This window comes from Elephantulus edwardii, unplaced genomic scaffold (assembly GCF_000299155.1).
Source record: "Elephantulus edwardii isolate Elephantulus edwardi_28Jun2011 unplaced genomic scaffold, EleEdw1.0 scaffold00003, whole genome shotgun sequence".
Classification (NCBI taxonomy): Eukaryota; Metazoa; Chordata; class Mammalia; order Macroscelidea; family Macroscelididae; genus Elephantulus; species Elephantulus edwardii.
In genome coordinates this window covers 9,192,976-9,216,827 of record NW_006399753.1, presented here as the reverse complement: position 1 = coordinate 9,216,827, position 23,852 = coordinate 9,192,976, and the positions used below count along the sequence as shown (strand labels likewise).

Genomic DNA, 23,852 nt, shown 5'->3' with positions numbered 1-23,852 from the left:
GAAGGAATGAACTTCTCAGTACAAAAACAAAGCTGAAAAATCAAGAGGGGGCCGGAAAGATGGATGAATAGAAATAGAAGCAGGCAACCTAGGGAGGAAGTAGAAAGAATTCTGTTGTATTGAGAATATAGCAACCAATAGTATGAAACAAAATATATATAATTGTCAAATGGAAAACTAACTTGCTCTGTGTACCTTCACCCAAACCACAGTCAAACAAACAAATACACATACAAAGAAACTTTTGAATTAGTGTTCACATCTGCAACTGATCACGGAAAGGGTGCAGAATTGGGCAATGTTTCCCCACTGTGTACAGGGTCACCATGCCGTGGGAGCAGACTGATGACACTAACAGTGCCAGCACTAGGGGACAGGTTCAGTGGAAGGCAGGCACGTCCCCTTCGCCAGGATCTGTGTGTCTGTCTGTCAGGTCTCACGATGACTCAGAATCTCTTCTAAAGACTGGCCAGTGCTGAGTTTCTGGAACCTACAAGTCTTTTAAAATTCAGCAATTTTATACCACATGCCAATAGACTCCTGCAATTATATAAATTATTACATAATTATACAAATTATTGTATTATTATATAAACAGCTATATAACAAGAAGCACTGGTGGTGCAGCAGTTAAGAGTTTGGCTATTAACCCAAAGGTATGTGGTCTGACTCTGCCATCCACTCCGAGGAAGAAAGCCAGGCTGCCTCCTTAAAGATTGTTGCAGTTGTTGTTGTGTACCATCAGGTTAGAACCAACCTTTAGCTCCTCCCGCGGGTTTCAGAGGCAGTAAATTGCACGGGAGGAGACTGCCCATCTTTCCCATGCAAAGCAGCAGGTGGATTCAAACCATGTGCCTTTGGGTTGGCAGCTCAGCTCCTTATGACTAGGCCACCAGCGTTCCCTTCCCTAAATATTATAGCCTTGGAGACCTTTGTGGTCATTTCTACTCTGTCTTCATGGGTCACCAGGCATCAAAGCCAACTGACAGTAATGAATCCGGTTTGGGTTTAATTGCATAACAGATTTTATTATAATCATCAGACCACATATATCAAGCTTCTTATTCTACTCATTATCTAATAAGCGCTTTAAGGACAAGTCATCAAAGAATAAAGTTAATTACATGTAAAACTATGGTGATGGGGTGAAGAATGGAGACCCCCAGAGAGGCACCCAGCTTGCCTTTGCAGGATGGAAGATTCATTTCATTACTAATAACCCAACTAAAAATGCATAGGTAATCACCCAGCCCACACGCAAAGCTGTTTGTATCTTAATGCAAATTTTATTTTGTGTTACAATTTAAATTTTATTGTGACGCTTTCCTTCTTAATAGGAGGCAGATCTCTTTATGTTTATTATTTCAATGCTCCCTTTAGTTGTAGGATTTCTTCCTTTTTGGTAAGTGTGCTGAGACATGTTGTAGAAAATGGAACACAGAGGTATGATGTGAAAAGAGCTCAGAACCTCTCACTTGGTCAAGCTGGTGACCTGGAGCTGAAACAGGGCGCACAACAGGACACAAACTGCCAAGTGTCTGAACACATTGTTTGCTGGAATACGGTTACCTTGTTGATCTGCCCGGTTTGAGGTCTATAGAGAGATGTTCAATAACCTACAAGGGTTACTTTTCAAGTGAGAAGTTTCTGCCCACCATGAAGGACATGGAGGAAAATGTATTTTAATTAGTTTTACTATCAATATCCACAACTACTTTTTTTAAAACCCAAACATTATTTTTCTTAATCTTTTATGGAGAAAATGGAACACTTTTAGGATTACAAACAAAAACAAAGAAAATTAGAAAATCTGGAACACTTTGTTTTTACAAATATATAGGTACATGATTTAATCTTGCTGAGATTCACAGTCAACACTCTTGGTACCAGCAGAGAAGAGATCAAAACACATGCTGCACTGGGAGAACCCCTGTTAAGGACCTCTCCAAACTTCTAAGGAATTTCAAGTCTAAGGTGCACCTGATTAGCCATGGTCTTTTCAATTACTTCCTATGCACCTGAAAGCTGGGCAGTGAAAAGGATGACAGAAGAACCACTGATGCCTTTGACTTGTGGTACTGCAGAAGAATACAGAATATCTCTGGACTGCCAAGTGAACAAACGAGGATGTTTTAGAGAAAGTGCAACCAGGATGCTCCTTGGAGGCAAGGATGAAAAAAACATCTTCTCACATACACTGGGTGTATTGTTAGGAGGGGCAAGTCCATGGGAAAAGACAACATGTTTGGAAAGATGGAGAGTCAGAGAAGCAGAGGAAAACCCTCAGAGAGGTGGACTCACACAGTGACTTGAACAGTGGCTCAAGCATATAAAAAATGGTGAGGCTGGTGCCGAGAGGACACAGTTCAGATCTGCTGTTCACAGTGCTACTACGAGTGGTGCTTAATTCTATGGCATCACCACCACCAATACAACGTACATACCCATAAATATATATATATATATATGCACACACACACACCTCACCTGCATACAACACATGCTCTGGTGGCCTAGTGGGTAGAGAGTTGTACTGCCTCTCTGGTAGGTTAGTGGTTCGAATCCATCAGCTACTCCCTGGAAGGAAGATGGGCTATTGCGTCTCATACCTTTTACAGCCTTTGAAAACCTCCTGGATGGTCTGCTATGAGTTGGCTTCACCTTGATGACAAAAGATTTAAATTCTTTTAGTATATGTGCTGCCGAAGCGAGCACAAGCTTTAAATTTTTAATAAAGGCAGTTGTGCACGTGTGAGTGTGTGTGTGTGTGTGTGTGTGCATGCGTGCGTGTGTGACAAAGATCTAAAGCTTTCTAAAAATTAAAAGGTAAATAATCTTTAAAATAAATCATTCTGGCATTTTTAATTACACAGGAAGCCCCCAGATTACAAGTACATTTCATTCCTAAATTGATTTTAAGTCTAATCTGTATGTTGAAAAGGTATGGATTGATTCTAGCTTCCCTTAGTGAAATGTCTATCCGTATACAATAGACAGTATACAATAGACAGAACATTTCTAGGAAGGAAGAAAAGAAATACCCCAAATGCAGTGAAACAACCTTGTAGCACAGGGATAATAATGCTTTGATACATGCCACAAGCAATGCCCTTTTGCTGCTACGAATCATTGCATGTACCTTGAATTTTTATTAATAGTCATTATAGGAGACAAGTCTGTAATGTTGTTGTTGTTGTGTATCATAGAGTTGGAACTGACCCACAGCTGACCCTCCAGAGGGTTTTCAGAGGCAATTGATTACACGGCAGGAGACTGCCCATCCTTCTCCTGCAGAGCAGCTGGTAGATTTGAACCACCGGCCTTCGGGATAGCAGCGCAGCTTCTTTCCACTAGGCCACCAGAGCTCCTTAGTCTGTAACTGTGGGTTACACATAAATTGAACATCCCTAACTGGAGGAGTTTCTGGTTTTGATACCTGCATGGCTGGGGAAGAATCCTCTGATTCCCCCACTGCCCCTCGCAGCCAGCTGCTGGTCTGCAGAGACAGGAGGAGGCTGCAGGGACTTATGGGGAAGTAGAGGCAAGACTGCTACAGGGATGGATGGAGGGACCACCCAGTGCTCAGTCTCAGGGCTGTTCATCTACGCAGTCAACATGGACAGACTTTCTCATTCTCCCCACTACAAGCAGCTTAGTCTGAAGTCATCCCCTGCCCTGACTGCTCAAGTTCTACGGCGCACTCTCAGGGCAGTGGTTCAGGAAATAGGCTAACTGAAGGGGCGGGGACTTGAACCCGCCAGCCATTGGGGGATGGGGAGGGGACAACGCATCTGCTTGGAGCGCCTCTGGTAAGTTCACCTCTGACCTGCAGGTCAGGGTCAGCTCGACAGCGGAGGGGGAGCAGCTCTGAGTCGGGTCCACGGACGTGACACGATCCCAGGGGCATCGCTTACCTTGGGCATGCAGACCACCAAATGCCCCGTCGTCTGAGATCTTCTGGCTGAACTGCTGTCAGGTTTCACTTCTGCAGGAAGCACAAGTTGAAACGGCTGAAAACAGATGGGAGGTTCAGTCTACGATGAGGATGTATTACATGAGAGGGTTAGTTAACAGATACATCAATTGGGAAACTAGGCTGAAACTCTGTTGTTGTTATGTACCCACGAGTGGGAACCGATTCAGAGCTGATTCCTGGAGGGGAGGAATCACACATGAGCTAGACTCTACGTCCAAGAACTGCTTCACCTATAGATCTGCAGGGCATTCATCGGTCACAGATGGTACATTCTCCAGTGTCTGCACACACAGCACTCGTGGTTGGCACTTCCAGGTGAGTAATAGCTGGACTATTAGCTCTTTGTGGATGGATAATTATAGTCCTATCTATGTCAGCATTGTGCTTCAGAATAGATCTTGACATGTCCTTTTCGGTGATCAATGCCACCTACTTTGTCACTTATGGCACAACAGACCAGAGGTCTGATTCAAAAGGCCACCACCAGTCCGTTTCGGCTCAGTGCTGCCGAGGATACTGATCTCCATGCATCTCATTTGTTTACAATGTCCAGTTTTCTGAGAGTCATGCTCTGGATACACTGCACATTCTGGCTGGGCAGGGATGTCCGCAGCTGTTTCTTCTCATTTTGAGCCATGCCACACCAGCAAGAGAAAGTCGTGCAGGCTTCCCTCCCTCCTTGGGATAAAGTCGATCTCACTGAGGGGGCAGTGTTTCCCTCGTGTTTTGAATGTCTTTCTGTCTGAAGGACCCACCTATAGACACTCCAGCGTCCATAGGGGTCTGCAAATCAGCTCACTAGTGGGATCCTTTCCTCCCCGTATTTAAGACTATTTCAGAGAGCTGAGGCAACCTGATATAGTCTGAGCCTGGGATTCCGTGATTGGCGGTTGCTGGGGGCTACGGCGCAGACTCACCTTCCCTTTGACCATTACTCTCACGTAAGTGGGCTGCACATCCACGTCGATTAAAGAGGTATCCATGTACCTTCGGGAAAAAACACACAGGAATCTCACCATTCTCGAAAAAGGGCGTGGACTTCACAGAGATGCTAGTACAAATTCACATTTACAGGATGAGCCGAGCTTAAAATGACTAGGCTAAACAGGTCTTTTAAAATTAGTTTTAAATGAATCCCCAGACTAAAGGAAATTCAATGAATCAGCAAGTTCCTTTTTCGACCCACGAGCACGTTTGGCATTGATTGCCTTCACCCAAAAATACCTAAGGCTTGAAACCCCAGAGGTTCAGACAAACAGCCTGCTGCTCCTCTCGCCTCAATATTTTAAGCTCCTTGTCATCAACAGGGAGCTCTGGTCACCTAGTGGTAAGAAACTGTGCTGCAATCTCGAAGGCAGGCGGTTCAAATCCACAAGCTGCTCCACAGGAGAAGGCTGGGCAGTCTCCTCCCATGTGATTAACTGCCTCTGGAAGCCTGCCACAGATTTAGCTACAGATCGTTCTGACTCAACAGTACACAACAACAACAACAACCGTGAACAGCCAGGCTGCTGAATCCAGAGCGTGGGGCCTGCACCAGCAGCTCCTGCTTCTCCACGGCTCTCAGATCTCCGTCCTGCAGCTGCCCAGCTGCGGCTCCACTGGCCTCTCTCCCTGAGGCCAGCACATCCAACTCCATATGGAACACCTTCCACACACCAGGCAGTGACCCCAGGTTCCCAGGGCTCCCCTTGACTCACGAGCCACAGGCAATATTTTTATGAAGAACAAATGACAAAAATCTACTTATCGTCCCCAACACATTAAAAAAAAACAACCCCACAAAACAACAAATAAAAGAAAACCACTCCAGATTCCTACTCTAGCAATTCCACAGGGCGGTGTGGAACTGTCCCATAGGGCTTGCAATTCTAGAATTCTTTATAGAAGCAGCCTGCCTCTTCTTTCTCTGTGAAGAGGATGGTGTGTTTGAACCGTTGACCTTTTGGTTCTAGATGAACACATAACCTATACGTATTGTTGTTGCTGTTGTTAGGTGTCATCGAGCTGGAATCAACTCATAGCTGACCCTCCAGCAGGTTGACAGGCAGAGATCATCCCGCAGGAGGAAACTGTCCGTCTTTCTCCCGTGGAGCAGCCCTTGGGTGCGAACCATGTGCCTTTAGTTTGACTGTAATTTCTACCACTAAAGCGAGCAGAGCTCCTAAAACTCTCCATGTTGTTGTTAGGTGTTATCAAGTCGAGTACAACTCATAGCAACCCAATGAGTAACCAATCACGTGGTGCTGGAGAAGAACGCTGAAGAGCCCATGGACGGCCAAAGGAACAGATACGTCTTGGAGAAGGTACAATCACAGTGCTCTCTGGACGCAAGGATGAGTAAGCTTCGTCTCACGTGCTTTGGGCATGTTGCTAGGAGACGTTATTCCTTGGAGAGGGACATCATGCTTGGGAAGGCGGAGAGGTGGAGAAAGAGAGGAAGACCCTCAACCAGGTGATTTGACATGGTGATTGCGGCAATGCGCTGTAGTGTGTCAGAGATGGTGACACTATACTTTGTTGTTGTTGTTGTTGTGTACCATAGAGTCAGAACTAACGCATAGCTGACCCTCCAGCAGGTTTTCAGAGGCAGTTAATCACACAGGAGAAAACCGCCCATCTTTCTTCCATGAAGCAGATGGTGGCTTTGAACAGCCTGTCTTTGGGATTGCAGCACAACTTCTTGCCACTAGGCCACCAGAACTCCCTACAGTCTATGTTGTTGTTACGTGCTATCGAGTCACCTGCAATTCACAGTGACCTTATGTTCAAAAGCCCTAAACCCTACTTTATCCTGTGCCAACTGTATTGTCTCTGATACACCTACCCCATTACCCCAGTATTTAAATCAATCCATCTCATCAAGGGTCTTCCTCTCCTGCACTGTCCCTCCATAGGCCCAAGCATAACATCCCTCTCCAAGGACTGGTCCCTCCTTGCAACATGTCCAAAGTATGTCAGATGGAGCTTCAGAATCCTTGCCTCCCAGGAGCAGCCTGGTTTCTCACAGCAGTTCATTCTCACAGCAGTCCATGGTACATAGAGAGTGTTAATAAAATATCATTATCTCTCATATAAGGGTGTGCTGGTGGTCTAGTGGTAAGGTGCTGTACTTCTAACACAAAGGCATATGGTTCGAATCCAGAAGCTGCTCCATGTGAAAAACATGGACAATGTCCTTTCATTTATAGCCTCTGAATATCCCACCTGCTGGAGGGTCGGTTCTGCGTTGGGTCAAGTTCTTTGGCACACAACAATAGCCATCATTCATTTAAGGAGCTCTGCTTCTGTTGTGTGTTGGATGCACTGGTCCCTCTGCAGGAGAAAGATGGGCAGCCCCCTACCATGAGGGCTTACAGCCCAGGAGACCTGACGGGCAGTCGCCACGGGTCAGATCCGACAGCAGCTTGGGCTGGGTGCTTTATCTGCACACTGTGAGTGGTGCAGACGGTTGGTGCCCTCGGTTGTTAAACAAAAGGTTAATGGTTCAAGTCAACCCAGCAGTGCCTGAAAAGAAAGCCTGAAAGTCTACTCCTGAAAATCCAGCTCCAGAAACCCTGCGGGGCATGGTTCTTTCCTGACACACACAGAGAGGGGTATCATGAGTCAGTGTGAGCCCAAGGGCACCTGGTCCTCTTATCTGATTTAATAAAAAGGTTACAACCATAACATAAAACAGAATCAAGAGTTACTTTAATTTCAGGTTTACTTATCTATGCCTGTAACAGATTAAAGTTGGTAACTAAACAGTTGGTTTTTGAAACATCAGAAAGATGGATGTATCTGTTTCCATTGAGGTTTACAGCAATGGAAACCCCATTGGGAGACATCTACTCCGTCCCGTAGGATCCTGTAGAGTCCTGTAGGGTTGCTGTGAACCTGTAGTGGTTCTCTTGTCGTCACTGTGCACCACGGAGTCAGAACTGACCCATAGCTGACCCTCCAGCAGGTTTCCAAAGGCAGTTAATCGTGTGGCAGGAGATTGCCCATCTTTCTCCCATGGAGTAGCTGGTGGATTTGAACTGCATACCTTTGGTTTTGCAGTGCAATTCTTTACCACTAGGCCACCAGAGCTTTCTGGCATTGGGTTTAGGAGGCGACATATCCTTCCCCTGCACTGTAGGATTTCTGCTGGTCTGCTTTCTCTGTCCGCACCCATCTTTGCCTGTTCTGTGAAGAGCGCCTGACTTCTCTCCCTTCAGTTTTTGGTGTTCTTGCCACCAAATCCCAAATCTCTCTCTCTCTCCCCCCAGGCTCCACCCAGCCCTGCCACTTCTCTTTACAGCTCTGCTCTCTGGCGTGGCTGGGCAGTAGAGTCTGGCCCCGCTCCTGTCAGCCTCTTTGCTGGGCCAGCAGCACCACGAAAGCATTGGCTGTACTTAGCATATGCCAGCTGCTGCCTCCCAGTGCCTGGCACGGAGGAGGCATCCTGTAGGTATTTGCTGAACCAAGTCAAGAAGCATAAGCATCAATGGATAAATGAATTCTGAATTCATGTATTCACCCTTGTGCCAATATAGATGACAAGGGATGTTAGCATAACTCCTTTAGAGTGAATCATGGCGAGAGAAGGGTTTTTACTACAGACAGTAAAAATATCACCTCCTCTTAGAAATGTATGCGCCCGAGGATGAGCCAACTTTCCACAGGACGGCGAGCATGCAGTGGTCAGCAGAGCCACGCAGAAGCAGGCCTGCACACCCACTGAGGCCAGCACGTGGAAGGGCCTTAGGTGCATGAGACGGAGAATGTTCAGCTGGAACCAGGGGGGAGGAAGGTGTGAACTCAGCAGGGAGGGAACCAGCTCCAGGGATCCTCAAAAGGACAGACACGTCTCTCTTGGAGCAAGTGCAACCAAGGTGCCCCTTAGAAGCAGGAATGGTGAAATCCCATCTCACGTACCTGGGGCATGTTGTCAGGGGCCAGTCATTGAAAATGGCTTCATGTTGAGAAGGGTGGAGGGTTAGAGAGAGAGAAAGTCCTTCGACAAGATGGGTTGACACTGTGGCCATATCGGTGGACTTGGGCATATCTGACATGGTGAGGAAGGTGCAGGAAGACAAGGTCACTCTCTTGCTCAGAGGTCGCTGTGAGTCATAGTTCACTTGATGGCACCTAACAACACCTGTGCAGGTTACGCAGAGATCCAAGTACAGTGTACCTGCCGGCTGCCACCACGTTGGCCCAGCTCACGGTGACCTCATGCAAAGAGAGCAAAACACCTCTCGGTCCTGCAGCAGTCTCACGAGTTGATAGGATCCACGGGGTTCTCATTGGCAGGTCTCCGAATGGCGATTACAAGGCCTTCTCCCTGAGTCTGTCTTGGCCTAGAAGTTCTGCTGATATCTGTTCAGCATCATAGCAATATGCAGACCTCAACTGACAGACAAATGGTGGCCGTGCTGGGACGGGGGAGGCGGGGTACTGGCTGGGAATCGAACCTTCATCTCCCACATGGTAGGTGAGAATTCTTCCACAGAACCCACAACGTCCCTCCACCTTCCCACAGTAAATGACCCTAGAACACTTGAAGACTCAGAAAAAGAGAAAAGCATTCATTCATGTCCATGCACATAAATGTTCATACATCCGTGACATTCACATCTGTTCATTCCCTCCTGTGTACTCAGGGCACATTCTGTGGAGGCGTGTGTCGCTGGAAAAGACTTCATGTTGGTAAAAGTGGGCTGTCAGTGGAAGACGGGAAGACCCTCAACGGGATGGACTGACTCAGTGGCTGCAGTAATGGGCTTATGCACAGCAGAGACCCTCAGTGAAACGGATGGACACTGTGACTAGGAGGATGGACTGAAGTGTGCCAGAGATGATGAGGACAGCCCAGCATAGAAGAGTTCACACCTGCTGTTCAGACGGTCACTATGAGTTATACCTCACTCAATGGCACCCAACAACAACAATTAAGTAGGGGGGACGCAGAAGAAGTTGTGTCAGTGTCTGAAAAGAACCAAGTCTTCAAACTTACTGAAACTCTGCCTTGGTGTGTATACATAATCGCCTTGATTTAGACCCTCAGAGCGTAAGCTCCTCCAGGCCCCGCTTCTGCAGAGGGGCTGGGTCGGTTTGAACCCCCAACCTTTCGTGAGCAGATAAGCACATAAACATTGTGCAGCTAAGGCTCCTAGAACTACCCGAGAAACAGACATTCTTCAGTTCACAGCCATGCAAATGTGGATTGAGTTCTTTTTCCTTTAACTTCACACTCTAAAAAATGCTAAGTTCTCCATATTAAAAAAAAAAAAGCAACAATCTTCCTTTAACTGCATGACCAACTAAACTCTATTTCAACATGTATCAGAACTCAAGCGATTATGACTGAGAATGAAAACAGAAATGTCAGTTAGTGGAGACGTAACGGGAGGTCTTTACCTATAAACGGCAAGATCTAGGATGATCCGGTTACGTTTCTCATCATCTTTCAAAGAGAAGTCAAGCCTAAAAAAAGAACACATTTGAGGGGAAAATTATTTCCCTAACAAAACTATAGAAATCATCCCAGAACAGAAACAAAAGGGAAACTGACTACGCATCTCCAATGACAAATGTGTTTTGGTAGCTGGATAATACGTCTATGTTCACTGTCAAATTTCCACAGAAACCTACAAGACGCTGGTAAGTGAGGAGTATTTGCAGCACCACCACGGGGTCCAGGGGCACAGTCCTTAGTGTTCTGCTCAAGTTGCACAAAAGGTTCTGCTTCTCTAGTGCCTTGAATCCACCAGTCATTCCTTGGGAGAAAGATGGACCAACTTACTCCTGTTCCCTTTAAGACTCACAGCCCAGAAATCCAAGGGAGGATCCCTGATGAATCAGAATGACTCAACAGCAATGAGTTTTGAGTTTAAGGTAAAATACACCCCCCAAATTAGCATTGGTGCGGAGACAGAGACATCTGGTGGCTAAAGTTTTTGTTTCCATTTCGAGTTTGCTTGAAGCTAAAAAACAACACATTGCAAATCTTTATGGAAAGCTACAAGAAGGAGCGTTTGTTTTGTTTTCCTGTGGCTGGCATTCTGTCCCTTAAGTGTTAACATTCTTGTTTGCCTTTTCCTTTGTCTTCTTTCCCCCCCATCCTTCTTTGATTGTTAATCTTCCCACCTCCCAGGAAAAGCTTTACACACTGCACACATCAGTTACCTCCACACATCAAGAGTCTGAGACTCAGAGGGGTGAACATGGCTGGGACAGTGGCCAGCTGAGTCCACATGAGATCCTAAAACCCTCGCATTTTCCACTGTCCCCTGAGCTGGTTCAGCTCCCATGCTGTCAACGTATTACTCAGAATTGCCAGATCAATTTTATTTTCAGCACATTTACATATTGCATGAGTCTGTAAAATACCTAACTTGACAATCTTTAAGGGTGCAAGCTAAATTGTTATGAAAATGTGGTGTTAGCTACAAGGCTGGCCATCTCTGTCTGTTATGATAGTCAGTGTCTCAAGGCTCGCCACCACCCTGCTGTGCAGAATTTCAGAGGTTCCTCAAGCAGCCAATGCACTCATCTCATCTCACCTCACCTCAGGAACTCAAGCTGCCACCTTGGCTTGGCTTGTTCATGTCCTGCCTTCCCACCAGCAAGTCAACTCTCCCTTGACATATCCCTTGAGAGGCGACGTCAGAGAGGTTTTCTCTGGCAGATGTTTCTGTTCATTCCTCTACTTATTTCTGCTCCTCTATTCTTCATCATAGTGTAACACTTGATTTTAACTGGGCACAGATCTCTGTAGAAAGGCTTCCCAGCTACATGAGCAAGGTGGGTTAAACTGTGTCCCTTAGATGACAGGAGAATAATCAATGCCTTTGAGTGATGGTGTTGGGGAAGAGTACTGAATATCCCATGACTGCAAAAAGAGCAAAGATGTCTTGGAGAGATGGCAAGCAGGGGCACTCCGTGGAGGCAAGGATGGTGAAGTTTCTCCTTACGTACTTCGCATATGTTGTTAGGAGGGGGCAGTTCTTGGAGAAGGACATGATGCTTGGTGACGTGGCGGGCAAGAGAAAGGAGACCTTCACTGAGATGGACTGACAGGGGACTGTAGCAACAGGCGCAAGGATATCAGAGATGATGAGGATGGCCCAGGACAGAGCAGAGTTCAGACCTGTCCTCAGTGTCACTATGAGTTGTAGTTGAAGGCACATAACAACAACAATCCTCTCTATAGTACTAAAAAGCAATGATGTCAGTCTAGAGACTAAGGTGCGCCTAATCCAGGCCATGGTCTTTGCAAGTACTTGCTATGTATCAGAGAGCTGGACAATGACTATGGATGACAGAATAATCGATGCCTTTGAATTGTGAGGCTGGAGAAGAGTCTTGAGCATACCATGGACTGCCTAGAAGAGAAATAGTTCTATCATCTAGAGAGTGAAACCAAGTTTCTCCTTGGAGGCTTGGATTTTGAAGCTCACATACTTTGGGCACGTAGCCTGGAAAGATTGGTCCTTGGAGAAGGACATCATGCTCAGAAGGGTGGAGGTACAGTGTAGGAGAAGACCCCAGATGAAGTGGGTTGATACAGTAACTGGGGCAATGAGAGCTGGTGTGTCTGAATTAGTGAGACTGGCTCAGGAAAGGGCAGAGGACTCAACAGCACATAACAACAGCAACAATGTGAGAGCTATGCAGTGATCTTCCATGATTTGTAAGAAGGCTACACCTCTTAATCACATCACAGCTCTAATATGATACAAAGAGAAATTGCCTAGGATGTGACCTATGAGATAGTGTCATTCATCCTACAAAAACACAGGGCTTGGGGGGAATAGAGCCAAGAAGGGGACTCAGGGCCAGTAAGAGTGGAACTCCAGACCACTAAGAAAGAATTTCCAGGAGTGGGACTCCTGTTTTTGTGCCCAGGCCCCTATGCAATGTGGCTCTTTGACCTGGAGATTTCCCAGCAATGCCTGGACTACAGATGCAACAGGAGGCAAGAAACTTCCTCATAATCAAGACAAAGAGAGAGGGCCTTTTCCTACAGCTGTCCTGCTGAACTTGGACATCCAGCCTTCTAAACCATAAGAGAAGTGTCTTTTTTTAAATTTTATTTTTAATTATTAATTTAAATGAAAATTTACAGAGACTTTGGATTTCCATTCATTCATTGTTGCACTTTTCCCCCTCCCAACCCTCCCCCCTTGTACACTGCCCTCTTGGAAAAGTAAAAGAAAAATTCTTTCATTGTTTGCAATCCCTCCCCCCAGGTCCACTCTACCATGTAGCCTTCGCTTTAGACTCCTGTTATGACAAAAATACCTAATCACAGATCCCTTTTAAATAGTTTTCTCCCTCATCTGTTCCAATGCAGTATACATTATTGAACCCATCTTTCTCAGTCTCCCCCCAATCCTGATGTCAGTCCTGTTTTACAACAGTGGCACCATGAAGTATTTGTCCTTTTGTGACTGAGATATTTCACTCAGCATAATGTCCTCCAGGGTCACCCATTTTGAATAATATTGCATGAGTACCTTGTTTTTCAATGAAGTGTAGTATTCCATTGTGTGAATATACCACAGCTTATCTATCCATTCTTTTGTTGATGGATACTTAGGTTGTTTCCAACTCCTTGCTATTGTGAACAAAGCCACGATAAACATGGATGTGCATATATCTGCTTGGGTGGCAGTTATGGTCTCTTTCGGGTATATTCCCAGTAGTGGAATTGCTGGGTCAAATGGTATCTCTATTTCCAACTTTTTGAGAAAGCGCCATACCGCCTTCCCCAGTGGTTGCACCATTTTACATTTCCATGGACAGTGAATAAGGGTTTCCGTTTCTCCACAACCTCGCCAGCATTTGTTGCTTGCTGTTCTGTTAAATTTTGCTATTCTGACTGGGGAGAGAAGATATCTCAGAGTTGTTCTGATTTGCATTTCAAAACCATAAGAGAAGTTTCTGCAGGCTCAAGTGACCCACTCGTGTTATCTGTTACAGCAGGACCAGATGTCAAGTCAGAGCTGCCTTGGAGATGAACCTCCATTGGGTTTCTCACCTTGTCAGTCACATGGAAGGAGATTGGCCATCTTTCTCCCCTGAAGCCATGGTGGATTTGAACCAGCAGACAGGCATGACCTCGTGTAACTGCCTAGGGACCACACCACCATCACTCCCTCCACAACCTCCATAACCTCTAACACATTTTCACTTCCTTCCCCAAAAGCGTGAGCCAGCACAAGGTCAGGTCTCCCTCCAGACTCACTCACTTGGGCTCATTCACATTCAGAGCTTTGCCATCCTCTGTGATCAGAGTCCTGGGTGGTTTCACTTTCTTCTTCTTTTCACTTTAGGTTGGGAGGGGGTAGAAACAAGAAGAGAGAACATAAAGTAATTACATTTTTTTCAAAATGGTTGAAGAAGCATTATGAAGACCTTTTGAGTACAGCGGCAATGTGCTGTGGTGAAGTCCTTTCCCTCACGCTGAATCAGGAACCGACAGTCACGTCGGGTGTCTGCCTGACTGTTGCTCTACCTGCAAAACACAGAGGTGACCGGAACACGTATAGAGTGTTCCAGGGAGAGGGCCTCCTTCTCGTGAGATAGCCATGAATATTTAAAACAGTCTATTTTATGCACGAGTTACCCAGATAACTGTCAATTTCCCATTTCCTTTTGTGTAGACAGCTTCTACTTTAGTTAAAATGACTACTTTGAAAAACACCCAGTGGAATACAATCTCCAGAAATAAAAACGCCAGCACCGAGGATGTAGGTAAAAAGATGTCAATCGTGACACTCTTTGTAACCGCAGAGCCAGTGACTGCCCAGCAGTGGCAGAGGGCAGGATCAGCTGTAGCAGACAAACCCTGCGAAGTGCTGTGCGGCTGCGCAGTGGCGGCTGGCTGCTCCCCTCCTGGCCTGCTCAAGTATCCGCGGTGCATTTTGTGAGGACGTGTACACACACGGGCATCTAAACTTGTGTCTATTTTTTTTTAAATGTGATCTAGCAGAATTCCGAAATTATCCGACAGTAGCATTAACATCAAACACAAGTAACATTTTGCTGAAGATAAATAAAAAATGGTTGGAGCAGTGTATGAACAGGGAGCTGCCAGGAATTCAAGCTGTATTCGGAAGGTATGGAACACAGACTATCATTGCTGGCATCAAATATGTCCCAGCTAAAAACAGAGAATTCTAAGAGGATGTGTCCTTGTGTTTTATTGACTGCAAACATACTCAGCTGGGTGGATGGCAAAAATAACAAACAATGGTACAGGATTTGAGACCACTTAACTGTGCTCATGTGGAACTTGGACACAGAACACGAAGTCATTCAAGCAGGACAGGGGAGGGCCACGTGGGTCAAAGCCCTTTCACTCTCCTGAAGCTGATGCTGAGGAAATAATGCAGGAGTTGCTAAGAGCCGTAGTCGGCTTGATGGCTCATACCAACAACGACAACAGCTGCTAAGCATAGCGTGAGATACTGTACCTTGTTTGCGCCATGGCCATGCAATTAGAGTGTCTCAGAGCTCCTGGATCACACTCTTAATATTATGAACAGCAAACATTCCTCTAAGTGATAGGTTCTATCTAGAACAAAGTGATAGGTTCTAGACTTGAAAAAATGATGGACTAATGTAAGACCTGCCTCCAAAAACACAAACCTGGAAATAATAGCTAAGATATGAGAGCTTCTGAGAAAGAATAACTATTCAAAAGCATACACATATTGTTTAATGTGCAAGAAAGTTTAATTAGGAAAAGATAAGGTCTAAAAAACGCATTTCTAATCACTGGTTTTATAGACAAAAGGAAAACAAACACAGGAGAAGGTCTGACCTAGACCATCCTGTTACCATGGTGTGTACCATCGGGTCAGAACCAACCCACAACAGACCCTCCAGTGGGTTTTCAGAGGCAGTTAACCGCACAGAAGGAGATTGACCATCCTAATCTCTAAAGCAGTATTTGAACCACGTACCTCTGGGATTGCAGCACAGCTTCATACCACTAGCTCACATTTAAAAGGCTAGAATGCTTAAAAAACAACAAACAACCCCACTTCAAATGACAGAATGAATATGAATCTAAAGAAGGTGGTGTGAAGCTAATGCATGTTAGTGGATACAAGTCAACAGAAATCTGTTAGAGGGAACGGCAAGTCTGTCTGAACACAGAAATGTGTGGAGTACTCTGGTCATGAAAATATATTCTATGGTGCTGTCATCTCAGTGAAAAGGGGAAAGGAAATACCTTAATTTTTCCTGGTTTTCCCGTTGTTTTTCCATATGTCTAAGGGTTTCCAGTCTTGATTCTGGAGTAAACAATGAGGGCTTGTTCCAGAAGGCCAGGTCTTCTTCGATTTCATCCAGTTTCTTTTCCTGACACTGGTCTTCTTGTATCTCGGATGCTGAGAGGTGCTCTCGGTTGTCTGAAGAAGGCGGGCTGGAGAGACGCAAGCATGAGGCTGCACATGGAAGCTTCTAGAAAACATCCCCTAAATCATCTATTCTTTACTTTTCATAAATGCAGGAGAGGGAGGCCCCGGATGAGATGGATTGATACAGTGACTGGGGTAATGGCGGTTGGTGTGTCGGAATCAGTGAGACTGGCTCAGAACAGGGCAGGATTCAGAGCTGCTGTGCACAGGGTCACTATACATCACAGGCGACTCAACAGCACTTAACACACTAACAGGTTTGGAAGCAGGAGCAGCATCCACTTCCTAAATAACACGCCTCTGGAAACTCTATGAACTTTGATAAACGTCATTAGTTGTAGAGGGGCTTCAGGCCTTTTGTTCATAGGGTCACTAGGAGTTGTGCTTGACTCAAAGGCAATCAACAACAACAAATTTATATCACAATCAAAGTAGGTTTATCCTAGAAATTCAACGATGATCAATACTAGATAATTTGTCAATGTGATTTAATTCTTTACCAGAAAAACACGATTATCTCGATATAGGATGAAAAATAATTTCATAAAAATGCATTTCCAGATACGATAAAGTGCTGTATTATGTAGAAATAGAAGGAGCCTTACTCATCTTTACCAAAACCAGGAGCCCTGGTGGTTCAGGGGGTGAAGTGCTTGGCTGCTCACCAAAGGTTATAATTCGAGTCCACAGCTTCTCATCAGGAGAGATGAGGTTGTCTGCACGCACAGGGAGTCCCAGTCTTTTTTTTTTTTAATTATTATTAAATTTTATTAGTTTTAATGAACATTTACAGAGATTTTGGGTTTTCATTCATTCATTGTTGCACTGTTTTCTCTACCCTCCTCCCCAGTTCGTTCTTCTTCCCCCCCCACCCGAATGTCTGTTTTAATTGTCCAATTGCCACAGTGCTTGTCAAAGCCAGTTCTGATTAATCTCCTTTGTCAGTGTGTTCTTTGCCATTCCCTATCACTCCTCCCTGAGAGAGACTTCACCCTGATTCATAAGGAAAAGGGGATGGCGTATTCTCTTAGCTACTTCCTGCTGAAAAGGGACGCTGTGGGTTTCAGGGTGAAGATCTTCTCTCACTACTCTAAAGGGCCCCTTTGGCAGTAGGAAACACATAGACTATTATGGAGATTGATTTTGGAATTTAGATGCACTGTTATCAATTGTGCTTAGCCGTACATGTTCATATCCTTGAAGATGTATCATGGAAGTGTTGCAGCCTAGAAGACAGAAATTTAACTAAGAAGTTAAAAGTACATGAATCAAAAATTAAAAAGCAATAATATTCCGAGTAGTATTTTTTTTTTTTTTTTTGGCAGCCCTGTGGGGTTGGTCTACTTTGTCCTATAGGGAGGGCAACTAGGCAGTCAGAGTCCATCAGAATCGACAGTGGCTGGCATGGATGGCAGTGGCTGGTGTAGCAAAACCCCACAGTCATCGTCAGACTTCCTCCTGAGCCATTTCTTTTGGAAGATTTTCCTTCCTCTAAAACTCACACACAGCACACAGTGCTCCCCTCTCTCTGCCGCTGCTCCAGCCCCCAGCAGAGGTCTTCCCAGACACCACAGAGGAAGTAAAGGGGGCATGACAATTGGCAAACCTTTTCACAAACATGCTACATAGGGAACACGGGAGAGTCCTCAGACCAACCCTTGCATCTTTCTTCAAGGGTAAGATTGCTTAGGGCAATATCATTATTTAGAATTCCTTTGTCTCTTTATCCATGAGCAGAACCAAGTCCAAGTCCATTTTTAAAATCTTATTCTGCAAGATAGTGAATAAATCCAATAAAAAAAGGGTGTAAGACCTTTATTGAGAAAATTACAAAATCTTATTGCAGGAGTCAGAAGGCGGTCTAAGTAAATACGGAGAGTTATTTCAGAATTCAGCAAGGAAGACATAAATGTCATGAAGATGCTGAATTTCTCCCAATTAACATAAATAGTAAATGCTGTTTTAATCACAATCCCACCGGGGAGTTTTAGGGAACTTGGTTGGTGGGTTCAAATTTTCATACAGAAGAGTAAAGAACAAAGAACAGCCAAAATAATTTTGAACGTGAGAATATCTTCTACCAGATAGCAGGATTTACTGTGAGGCAAAGTCAAGTCCACTGCCACTGAGTGGATTCTGACTCATCAAGACCCCATAAGGCAGGGTAAAACTGCCCCACCGGGTGCCTGAGACAGTAATCTAGACAGAAATAGCCTCCTTCAGCTTTGTGCTGTGGGTTTGAACCACTGATCTTGCAATAAACAGCTCAACACTTAACCCAGTATAGCAATACAGCTAGATAAGATGCAATACCCAATAAAATACTAATACAATATCCAATACAACTAGACAAATTCAAACCATGAGGGGTGTTCCCAGGGAGCGACGTTTAGAGCTGAGGTCCTGACCTGTGAGCACATTGTAGTTATGTTATTTTCCACCGAACTGCCTCTAGTCAGAGCGCTCCTGTATCCATCAGATCGGAACCCTGCCAAGGTCTCCTCTGTCCTGTCTCCCTGCTGTGCTTAGACCTGTCGCTGCAGTCACCGGAGGTGTGGTGGCGAAACAGCTGACAGACCAGCAGAAGGAGAAACTCTCCTATCACTGAGTCGACTGTAACTGAGAGCATCCCACAAGACAGGGTTTCCCACACTCCCAGGGAGTGCTGGTGCTGTCGACCACAGGGCTTTGAGCAGGAAACTCCTAGCAATTTGAATCAACCAGCAGTTCCAAGAGAAACAGATGGGACATGTCCAGCCTTGGAAGTGAGGAATGAAATTCTTTTTTGTCCTATATTGAGATAATTAGGAAATTTCCAGCCTTGGAAATCCAAAGGAGGGTCAACAGTGAGTTGGTTCTAACTGATGGCAAAAAATTTGTGTCTTTGGTTCTTGTTTTAATTTTTATGGAAGTAGACTGCTGAGGTGGATTGAGGTATCGTTCTCCTTCAGAGTGGCTATGGATTTGAACCACTGGCCTTTCGCTAAGAGGGCGAGCTCTTAACTACTGTGCCACTGGGGCTTCTGGGAGAACAGTACTCAGGAGTAGTTTTTCTGAATGATACAGACAATTAGCTATCTTGCCTGGAGGAGATGGACTGACACAGTGGCCGGGCTGATGGGAGTAGGTGTGCTGTAACAGTGAGATTGGCTCAGGCTAGGGCAGGGCTCAGAGCTGTTGTATATAGAGTCACTATGAGTTGTGGGTGACTTAATGGCATATAACAACAATTAAAATATGTAAAACAATTAGTACCTTACGCAAACCCTTACACAGAAAGAAAAAGGCTTAAACAGAAAACAAATAATCTTTAGAAAAAACTGGAAGAAAAAGTACGTTTATGACACCCAGGTAATGAAGAATTTAATAAATGAGATAAGAAATACAAAAATAAGTTTAACTATATTAACATACTGACATTTTAGAAAACAGAACCATTTAATAAGATTAAAACCTGAGCCCAGGCAGGGAGAAGATATTCTCAAAGCACATAGCAACCAAAGAATGTAAATACAGAATATAAAAGAGCTATAAATCAACAACAACCAACCTTATAACTTGTTTAAAATAGGCAGAGGGTAAAAACGGAGGAAGTCCGAGGCGTCTATGAATACCTAAGTTTTCAAGCTCACTTTCTCACTGCCATCAAGTTAAGTCAGAAGCAAATCACAGCCGACCCCCTGTTGAGTTTCCAAGGAGGTAAATGCATGGAGGCCACTCCCCCTGTTTCTCCAGGAAATTGGAGCCCCTGGTGGATTGGAGCCCTCAGAAAGACTTGTCCTTTGGGCTGGCAACTCATCTCCCTAACAGACTAGGCCACCAGAGTTCCCTCTTCAAAATCACTAGTCATTTTCAAATTCACTAGCAATTACAGTAATCCAATTGGACAACAATCAAAGTACCATATTACAAATTACTTGCCAATATTTTTGAGTTTGCTATTATTGGTGAAACATTCTTCTAGGTCGTGTAACCCTGGTATGTCTACTTGCTATATACAGAGGTAACTCGTGGTTGCTGTGATACTGAACACTGTGACACCGATGTGTCAAATGTGAGAATGGTTACCCATGGTGGACAGTGTTTGGTGGAGCTGCCAGATTAAAACAAGCTTGAAAGCAGGAGAGGCATCCACTTCCATAATGGCTTGCTTCCAGAAACCCTATGAACCTGGAGAAAGGATAAAAGTTATATCGGTGTCCAGGTCTTTCATTCATAGGGTTGCTATGAGTCGCCTCTGACTCGACGGTACTTAACAACAACAACAACTCTCATATATACATGCAATACGAGTATACAATAATGTATGACTTCCTCAGCAAGCAGTCTGGTGATTCAGAGAAAGCTGGAAATAGGTTTGTGACCTGGGACAGGGCAACGCCACTGCTTGGCACATGCTGCTGTTATGTACCGTCGAGTTGGAACCAAGCCATAGCTGCCCTTCAGTGAGTTTTCAGGGATAGGAAATTGCGAGCCCCATACCCTGGAGACATCTGCATAAGGATCCATATGTCGCGTGTCACATTGCCGAGGAGCTGAGAGAGGGAGGACTGCTGAGATGGACATCTAGAGGGGACTGGCCCAGCTGGTGGGCAGGGCCGCGCAGGGGGCTACCACTGATGCCTCTCTGGTAGGTCAAGGCCAACGAATAAATCCTGAGCATGTTATTTCTGGGATGACTTGTGTGTTATTCACCCCATGGAATGCTGTTCCACAGTTAAAACGAATGCACTAGTTCTACAAGCCCACATGTGCACAGACTTCATAAGCTTCTCAGTGAATGACAGTCAGACAGTATTCCTGCTTCAGAGAAACACCACAACACTCCCGGTTAAGGAGGCGTCAAGTCTGTACAGAGCTGGGCTGCCAGTGCAAAGATGCCCCCTCACTAGGGACTCAAATCCACCAGCTACTCCATGGAGAAAAACAGGCAATCTCCTCCTGTGAAATGCACAGACTCGAAGACCTGCAGAAGGTTCAACTATGAGCTTGAGGGGCTGTTTAAAATTTTTTTTTAAATTAATTTTTTTAAATTATGGAGTAAGAATATTAAAGACATTGATTCCAGGATAGTGGACATCACTAGGGAAGAAGTGAGGAATGAAATTTGAGCAAAACACCTAGGAGGCATCTATTCTATCGATGAAAGTTTGTCATTTGTATACTTTAAAAGTCCAAAGAAAAACATTAGGGTTCCTTGAATCTGGGTAGTGGGCTACAGCAGTTTATGTAATTGGGTTTTGAACATTTAGTGACTCACCCACCATCATCAATTTGCTGCCAGCTCATAGCAGCCCTACAGCGAGAGAACAGTGCTACCCCGTAGAGCTTCCAAGGCTGTCGTCTTGCTACAAGCAGCCGGCCTCAGCTTTCCATCTTTCTCCCGAGGGGCAGCTATTTGAACCACTGAATCTTGCTGTTAACTTATTGTGACATCAGGGTTCCTTGTATTCACATAAGCACGAAATATTTTATAATTATTTTCTCAATTTTAAGTGGTTAGTTAACAAGGTATTTAAAGTATTCCTTTTAAAACTCAGATCAACTGATTATAGTTGCAATTCACTTAAAATAAACCGGAATTAAAATTTTAGATTTATACAATGATCAATTAAAGAGTTGTTAATCACATTAAAAGCACATTCATCATATAATTTGCAAAATCAAATATTTCTATGGTGCAATCAAAATTATTCCATTTACAATAAGGTGATTTGCATTTGACTTTGCTGGAGTATCTCTTGTATAAACCAGGGTACACCTGTTAATCTGGTTTTTTTCCTGTAAATCTTTCTTTCATTGCTATTAGTCTGAAGACAATTTAAGATGCACATTAAAGTTGTTACTTTGGAAAGGCCCTTTCCCCCCCTAAAGAACAAAAGTCTCAAAGCATTGCCCCAAACAGTTGTCGTTGTTGTTGTGTACCATTGAGTCAGAACCAACTCCTAGTGGCACTCCGGCAGGCTCTGGGCGACAGTAATTCACATGGGATGAGATTGTTCATCTTTTCCCCACGGAGCCCCTGGAGGATTTGAACCACGTATCTTTGGACTGGCAGTGCAATTCCTTACCACTAACCCACCAGAGCTCTCTAAATGAGATGGTCATATTCTTCACTCATATTTTATTGTTAAAATAAACCTCCAAATAAATCACACCGAAGATCTTGGTAAGGAACGTGGTTTGCTGCTATTAATAAGTGACCTAGGAAGTGAACTCGGTTTTACGTACTGTGCCATGTTGGCATCTGTGTAGCTCCGTCCATCACAGCCGGGGCGACTTCCCTTCTCTGCTCCGGTTCCCTGCTCCTGCTGGAGATTCCTCTGTGCCTCCTCCTTGTCTTTGGCTCGCTTGAGGCAGTAGGCTCTTTCCTGCTCGCGGATTTGTTGCTGAATTTCTGGGTAGCTCTGCAAAGCCTGGATCCTCTCGGCACGTTCTATCTCTTTACCATCCAGCCACTTCAATAAAACCACCACAACAGTACAGTTATTCAAAGCAGCCACTCAAATCAGTCCCTGGTTGACTTTGATTAGAATAGTTTAAACTTGGAAATAATAATGTACTATATTGGGTGGCCTGGTGGCAAGAAGCTGTGTTGCAATCTCAAAGGTACACATTTCGAGGCCACCAGCTGCCCCGTGGGAGAAGGGAGAAGGATGGGCAATCTCCTCCCATGTGATTAACTGCCTCTGAAAACCCAGCAGAGGGTCAGTTATGGGTTAGTTCCGACTCTATGGCACACAACAACAGCAACAACAACATATTGATGTTAGGGCTCTGGCAGCCTAGTGAGTAAAGAGTTGCACTATCACCCCAAAGGTATGTGGTTCGGGGCCAGCGGCTACTCTGAAGGACAAAGATGGCGAATATCCTCTCTTGTGATTTACACCTGACCGCTGGAGGATCAGCTGTAAGTTTATTCCAATTCTATGGTACATAGAAACAAGACAATCCCGGATGAATTGAGTCAGAATCTCTATTGTCACGGGGTCTGTAAGAATCTCCTGGGGATCTTGGCAAGGTGTGGATTCTAATTCAGTACATCTACTGTAGAAAGACAAAGTCTATGCACAAGTTGAACGAGAATGGCTTTGTTCATAGCCCTAAGATCATAAGATTTCAAAGACATAGTCACTAAAAGTCTAGAGTTGAATCGCGTTCCCCCTTCTTTCAAGTTCCCGGTGAAGCACCTTCCCTACCCCGTCCAGCCTGCAGGTCTATCTGTGTATCCACGCAGAGATCACCATCATTCCTCTCATGAAGGATCGTGTGTAAAGTCCAGCCTCCGTGGCCTTTAGCTCCTAAGCTCCTCTCAGGCCCTTCCTCTGCTCGAATCACTGTGCTCACCTCTCCTTTATTGTATATTGCCTTTACCTTTTAGCTTCAAAAAACCAATAAACACATTTTAAAAGGAAGACCATCAAAGAGATGGATTAACACAGTGCCTGCAGCAATGGACCTGTGCACGGTGGACA

The 23,852-nt window shown here is 44.8% G+C and overlaps 1 protein-coding gene across 1 annotated transcript in view; it reads right to left on the bottom strand.

Moving 5' to 3' along the window:
- LRRC6 (leucine rich repeat containing 6) overlaps window positions 1–23,852 on the bottom strand; it is a 77,316-nt gene that overhangs the window by 33,753 nt on the left and 19,711 nt on the right. The window contains exons 6-11 of the mRNA XM_006879454.1: window positions 22,609–22,835; window positions 16,191–16,382; window positions 14,200–14,277; window positions 10,364–10,429; window positions 4,894–4,963; window positions 3,915–4,010 (exon numbers count right to left, since the gene is read on the bottom strand). Coding sequence (XP_006879516.1) covers window positions 3,915–4,010; window positions 4,894–4,963; window positions 10,364–10,429; window positions 14,200–14,277; window positions 16,191–16,382; window positions 22,609–22,835 — 729 coding nt within the window. The remainder of the gene's footprint in view (window positions 1–3,914; window positions 4,011–4,893; window positions 4,964–10,363; window positions 10,430–14,199; window positions 14,278–16,190; window positions 16,383–22,608; window positions 22,836–23,852) is intronic.